The sequence below is a fragment of the Macadamia integrifolia genome, chromosome 5 (assembly GCF_013358625.1).
Source record: "Macadamia integrifolia cultivar HAES 741 chromosome 5, SCU_Mint_v3, whole genome shotgun sequence".
NCBI classification, from domain to species: Eukaryota; Viridiplantae; Streptophyta; class Magnoliopsida; order Proteales; family Proteaceae; genus Macadamia; species Macadamia integrifolia.
In genome coordinates this window covers 30,266,998-30,274,112 of record NC_056561.1, presented here as the reverse complement: position 1 = coordinate 30,274,112, position 7,115 = coordinate 30,266,998, and the positions used below count along the sequence as shown (strand labels likewise).

At 41.4% G+C, this 7,115-nt stretch overlaps 1 protein-coding gene across 1 annotated transcript in view; it reads right to left on the bottom strand.

Annotated features, from left to right (window-relative positions):
• LOC122077997 (nuclear pore complex protein NUP205) overlaps positions 1–7,115 on the bottom strand; it is a 79,799-nt gene that overhangs the window by 56,013 nt on the left and 16,671 nt on the right. The window contains exon 6 of the mRNA XM_042643877.1: positions 5,659–5,818. Coding sequence (XP_042499811.1) covers positions 5,659–5,818 — 160 coding nt within the window. The remainder of the gene's footprint in view (positions 1–5,658; positions 5,819–7,115) is intronic.

The following is a 7,115-nucleotide window of genomic DNA, read 5'->3' as shown; positions in this document are numbered from 1 at the left end:
TTACCAGTTAGGAAGCAAGGTGTCAAGTATATGCATCAGTTAGTTTATTGGAAAGGTGGTTCTAAGCTTGGTTTTAAGTTTCAACCGAGACGTATCGGTTTCAACACTAACCAAAAAGAAAAAAGGGTCATTACTGGTTTGGTCCAAATTTCAACCCTGTCTCAACAGGATTCAACCATGTTTTGAGAACCATATATATAGTTCACAGGTTTCGACATTGCTCCTTGGGATTTTGCCAAAAACTTGCAATCTTTTGCCATATCACTTTATATCTTCCCATTTTTTTGCATTCTTCTACTCATACAACCTTCTTCAGCTTGGACTTTTGTTATTGGGCCTTGAAGATAATGGTTTATCTGGGCAATGGTGTGCACCATCCTTCACAGGAGAGAGCCCCCAGTCCAGCAAATCGTGGTGATAGTGGCTTCGAGAGCTTCGGTTCAGCACCACGTGCAGGGTCTGGTGGATATGTTGATGGACCATACTTCGAGAGCACTGGTTCTGCATTTGGAGGGTATGGTGGCTATGAAGGTGGCTATGGTGGATCTTCCCCAGCACTGAGTATGGGGGTGGGTTATGTGCTGGGTCATCTTTCGTTGATGTTGATGGCCAACTTGAGAGCACTGGTTCTGCATTTGGAGGGTATGGTGGCTATGAAGGTGGCTATGGTGGATCTTCCCCAGCACTGAGTATGGGGTGGGTTATGTGCTGGGTCATCTTACATTGGGTCAATGAGCCATTCCTTAGGTTGGGATACCTCTGGTTATCTGGTATGTTGAGGATGAGCGTCAATGAAATCTTCAGCCATACACAACTCGTGGATTAGATCCGCCAAGAAACTCCATGTGGTTCTATACTTGTATTTTCTTAACCTAATGTATGTTTTGATAATTTTAATTGAATATGTACATTTTCAGTAGCTAAATTATAAGTAGTCAGTGTTTATAATAGGGTTAGTGTACAGCAACATTCAGCGCATAACACTAGCAAACTTGGGTCCGAATGACAAGTAGAATTTTGGATTTTTTTTGTAAACTAATTCATTGAATAGGTGTGAAATGGCAAAAATAGGCAGCAAAAAGAAAAGGTCAAAACACTTTTCTACGCCTTGAAACCTAGGTTTCGATTTTAACCCAGAAAAATCCCAAGTTTAGAACAGCTTTCGATGGAAACCTGGGAACTTTTTGTTTCGGCCAGGGTCAAAACCCGAAACCTTGGTGCTAAGATGTGTCTCGGATACGTACCAAAGAGATGCAAAATATACAAAAGATACACATTGATACGTGTTAAAGACTACTAATGTGAGGGGTGTTTGTCACAGTTACCATGAGGGAAAGTGTCCATGTTTAGCTGTAATTGTTAGGCTATAAGTTGTAGTTGTAGTTTGCTTTCCTTTAGTTATTTATTTCCTTATGAATTAGTAGGTTTCCTACTAAGAGTCAATTACTTTATGTGATAACTATCAGGTGACGGGGATAGACCAGGATAGGGATAAATTTGAATACTCTCGTGGCCTAGGATTTACTCTACCCTTTTCTCTCATGTCTCTCTCTTCCTCTCTCTCGGTTCTCTTCTTCTCCCTTCTTCTCTTCTCTTCTTTTTCTTCACAAGTCCCGGTTGTTAAGATCAAGTTTTGTCACATGGTATCAAAGCTATGAAGAAGAAAAAAAAAAAAAAAAAATGGGAAAACTTAAGTTGGGAAAAAAAATACCCGGCCCGTTTGGTATCGTTTCTGTTCCAGAAACGCCGTTTCGTGTCAAAAACGAAAATTTCAGTTTCTGTGTCAAAACGCAGTTTTTAAACAAAAAAATGGTGTTTTAAAATTTCAACGAAACTGGGAAGACGGAACTCCAAGTCCAATCTCGTTTTTTCAGTTTTTTTTTTCACCTTTTGTTCCAAAAAAACAGAAACGGACCATAAGTGCACCAAACAGAAGATTCCGTTTTTTCGTTCCAATAGAACGAAAAAACTCCAGAAACGTTTTTTTAGAACGATACCAAACGGGCCCCTAGTGTTGCTGCTGTTTTGATAATACCTTGCTGTGCGTTTTTTCTGCTGCTACTGCTAATAATTCCCTACCCTGCATGCCCTTCCTTTTCAGATCATTCTCTTTTGAGTTTGGACCCACTTCATGATTCTGCATCTCTGCTGTTTCGTTCTTTCTGGAAAACCAGAACCCAAGCATTCTCTCTTGCCAATACCCATAATTGACCCTAGCCCTTTCTGATCTTAAATCTTTTTCTGTTGAAAGCAATCAAGTTCAAATCAAACCAGGCTCTGCTGCTACCACCCAGCATGGTTTTCAACTTATGCTTTGCTGTTCACAGTGATTGAGAGGCCAAGGGTTGTAGAATCTAACACAAAGTCTGAACCAGATTGGACTTATGTGGGGACAGTATGACCAATTTATTTGAGAGTGGTTCTTCCGCCGGTTGCAGGGTGCATACTTGCACGAGGTTAGGGATGACTTCCCCTCGTCCGCGATACTTGCATCATATTTCCCTCAGTTTTCTTATTATTACCCTCCCCTTTGTTCTGTTTTTGCCTTCTACCCTTATTTTGTTTCCCATTCCAAAACTACCCCTCCCACTAATACATTACATTCCTTTTGCTTGTGTCTTGAAGTTCCGATAAATTATCGTGGACTGAAGATGGTTACTGTTCAGAAATATTACAAATACACCCCTAAGGCTGATCTACTCTAACATCCTTTTCGTACTAAACTATTCCAGCTCTACCCGAACCTTTATAACTTTTCAAGATTGTCCTTTTCCTTTAAGATCACTTTACCATTCTGTCCCAAGTCTGTTACCACTTCCAAAAGACCTTAAATTGTACCCAATAATTACAGCTTTGCCACTACCCTCTTATAAGTAGGCTACACTTATTGTCAACTCCAACAACAACAATAACAACAAACTCAGCCTTATCCCAACTTAATGGGGTCGGCTACATGGATCCAATAGAAGAGAGAGAAGATAGAAGTGAGATGAAAGATGAAAGTCAGAGGAAAGAGGTAACAGCCCAACAATTCAAGAGATCTCAGCTAAGTGAGGCCGGCTACGAGGATCCTAGCCCTCCAACAGGCTCTACCCAAAGTCATACGTGGGGCAAGATCGAGACTGTGCATGTCATTCTTCACCACTTCGCCTATGGTCATTTTTTGCTTACCCTAGCTCTTTTAACTCCTTCCAACTATGTAAGGTCACTCCTCCTTACTAGGGCATCCTCGGGCCTCCTCTAAACATAGCCATACCACCTCAAACGAATTTCACGAAGCTTGTCATTTATCATGGCAACTCCCAAACCAGCTCTAATATGCTCATTCCTTACTTTATCCTTCATAGTTTTGCCGCACACCCATCTTAACATCCTCATCTCAGCTACACTTAGCTTCTCTATATGACACTTCTTAACTGTCCAGCATTCCACCACATATATCATGGCTGGGAGAACAATAGTCCAATAGAATTTTCCCTTAAGCTTTTAAAGGGATACGCTAGTCACATAACACTCCAAAATCACCTCTCCACTTCATCTATCCCAATTTAATTCTTCGAGAAATATCATCCTCTATTTCACCATCTTTACTTATAGTTGACTCTAGATATCTAAAATAGTCACTTTGTGAAATCTCAGTCTCCTCAATTTCACCATTTCATCATCCATCGTAGAGCAGCTCCATTGAATAATATAGATTTTACAAGGGGTCTCCGGCAACCCCCAGTATGTCTGATCTTTTACCCATGGCCTCGCCTAGCCGCTCCTCTCCATCCCACGGTTCTTCGTCTGCTCCTAGCCCCTCTCCCTCCCTCTCTTCCCCTTCGCCTTCCTCCCCCTTCCTTGATCCGAAAGTTTGGGACTCCCTCTTCAGCCCGACAGCCTTCCCTGTCAGGGAGAGCCATTCGCTTCACTTCATCTCGCCATTTCTAAATGGAAAAGTCGCTTGATTGGCCATTTCATTGGTAGTTGGCCACCTTTCAACATTGTTAAATTGTCTCTGAAGTCTAAACAAACAATGGAGACCTCATGGAAGCTTAGATTCCTACCCTCTCGGACAACGGCTTCTTTATTTTCAAATTCTCAAAGGAAGCTGACAAGATGAGAGCCTTAGATGGTGGCCACTGGCAAGTGGGCAAAAAACCTATTTTCCTTCAACAATAGGACCAATATTTGCTTCTCAACAAGGTGAATCTCAACTCCATTACCCTATGGGTCACCCTCCTAGGCCACCCCCTCCATTTTTGGTGAGAATCTGGGCTTAGCATCATCAAGTCTATGCTTGGCAGCCCTCTATGTACTCTAAAGTCTCTAATGAGGGAACAAAAAAAATGGATTGCCTGGCCTATTCGAGGATATGTGTGGAGGTCTCAGCAGATGTTCTTCCCCCTTCCTCAGTTACCATTGGGGATGGCGAAGGGTTCTCCTTCCAACAGGAGGGTCCACCTCGAATGGCTCCCCCCTCAATGCCTCTTATGCAAAGTCTACGGCCACGACACAAAGGCATGTTCTCCAAGAGCCCCAGCCCCTGCATCCGAGATCAAAGAAGCAATGATTCTGCTGGTTGAAGATACTGCAGCAAACTCCCTTCCTGGTAGTACCATATATCCTCCACCCCCTTATATTCTTGCAACCCTGGTGTCCGTGACCCCAGCCATGGCCAGAGAAGAAGCAGACAGTGCAAGCCCCATCGGAGGGGTAAACCAGCCTGTGCTTCCCCTGAGGACATGAAGCTCGAAACCCCAAAAGACCTTCGGTCCTTCAGGCTGTTACCGCTGGTCCAAACCCCTTTTCCATCTGCCCATCACAAGTGCACAAACGAACAGCTGCCAAAACATTCCAGGATGCACCACACGTTCATTTTTAATAAATGCACTTATTTTGGGAAAAATAGGGAAGGAAGGACCGTATGGATTTATTTCAAGTGAAAAAATAAGGAAACCAAACGAATAAACTTCCTCCTTTATCAGGTTACATGATCTTCACATTTAAATATTGAATGTTAACAATGACGAACCATAGTCCCCTCTCATCAGCAAATAATTCAAACCCAACAGTGTGTAGAAGTCTAACCTGCTCCTCGCCTAATATGACAGCTATCGATGCTAAGAAGCAGAAAATAAGTTTGCATCAATCAAATGAGGCTTACACCTTGTCAGAATCAGAAGACGCTTAAAATGACAAAATTAACAGGAAAATCGCCACTCAAGCCAAGCACAGTTTGTCATACAATTGAGATAAAATTGAAATTTGTCATTTCAAAACTTTCCATATACATGTGTAAACACCCACCAACATGGTTATGGAACTTGCAAAAATCTATAGGACTTCAAACTACTGACTAATACAAAACAAAAAAGTCTATATACAAAAGAAATTGAGATAAAATTGGCTCTTCCATTTCAAAAACCTTCTTTACAACAATATGAAGACACCCAGAAATCAAGAATATCATAATTCAAGAAATTGTAGCATTTCAAACTACAAATTAATACCAAACGCATGCTAAATGATTCTGATTTCTGACTAAAATGACTATGCAGTAACTCTCTCGTGACCATCTATTTCATACTGACGGAGAAAAATTTAGAATAACAATTGCAGACCTCCAAAGTCCAAATATCGAATGCAACGGAAGGGAAATGGCTATTTGCTTACGTATCCGCACAACTAGGACAGATAGGACAAGGCAATGGCCAAGGATGAGCCTTTCCCGCCAAACTACAGCTCGCCGTTCCACAAGAGCCCCTTTAGAATCCAGAACATAGCACTCCACATGAGGCCCACCCAAACCAGCTGGTTCTTCCCGATTGAGCTCCTAAAGCACAGATACTATGCACAATTAAAACTGATAACCAATAAAAGAAGGAATACTAATTAGGAAGAAATTAAGCAGTAGAGGAACAATTGAGAAAAAAAGGTGAACCACGAAAAAGGGCATAAAACTAATGATCTATTTGAAGATGAAAAACCCAAAGGTCTTGGTTCGAGGCCTAAGAGTGAATGATTTGAATGATGCAGAAGCTTGTTTCATTTTTAAAGATTTGATGATATATCTTTCAATAGAATGAATTATTAGAGAAGAATTGCAATCATAGCTGTCAAGGCGCCTAGACGACCCAAGGCATTGGGGGGCTGCCTAAGAGCTTAGGCGACGACACCCCCGTCTAGGCATCACCTAGGCACCCTAGTAATTTTTTAATGTATCCATTATATCTAGTGTAGCAACAATATTATGTTAAAAACAGCATTCTTTAGCGGGGAAAAAAAACATAAGTAAACATGAAAAGGAGAATAAGAGAAGCGAATTTGTGAAGTTTGATTTCTTTCTTAATTTATTTATCCTTTCAGTACTAAATGATCCCATGCTTCTCACCTATACACAAACTTGTATACATATCAATAAAAATGTTAGAAACAGCATATTAGAGGTGGGGAAAGTAGGTTAAAAAAAAATCGACCACCCAAGGACCTAGGTGTCCCAAGGAGACGCCAAGAATCTCAAAGCACCCACCTTGTTACGTTAGAATAAGGTGGGTGACTGCCAACCCTTGGAAACCCCCCGGACACCTAGGCGACACAATGACAACTATGATTGCCATGCTCACAAATAAAAGCTGATGCAAATACGGCTGCCCTTTCTTGGTTGGACCAGCATGACCGGCTTTGGAAGCCAAGAGCCAAGAAGAACCGGTCCAACCCAGGGTTTTGGTCCAACAAGGGTTGGAAATAAAATTAGTAGTTTACTTAGTATTTTATTTCATGCTTTTAGTTTCCAGACTTGAACGTAGGAGTAGGATTTATTTCCTTGCTTTGGTTTCCTTTTTATAGTTGTTTCCTAGTTTAGGCTAGTTTCCATTCTAGTTAAGTTTCTAATTTCATGTTCCTATTTTCCTATATATTGGTTGTAATCGATTGAAGATTTAGAGAGCAATTTGATTATTGAATGAATGTGTGAGTGTGATCCTCCTTTTCCCCATCTCTACTCTGATTTCCCCTCCCTTCCCTAAGGGTTCTCCATCAACTTGGTATCAGAGCCGAAGGATCCTATTCCTTCCCCATCTTTCTTCTTCCCTTCCCATTCTCTGTGTCTGATTCCACAGATACTGAGAACA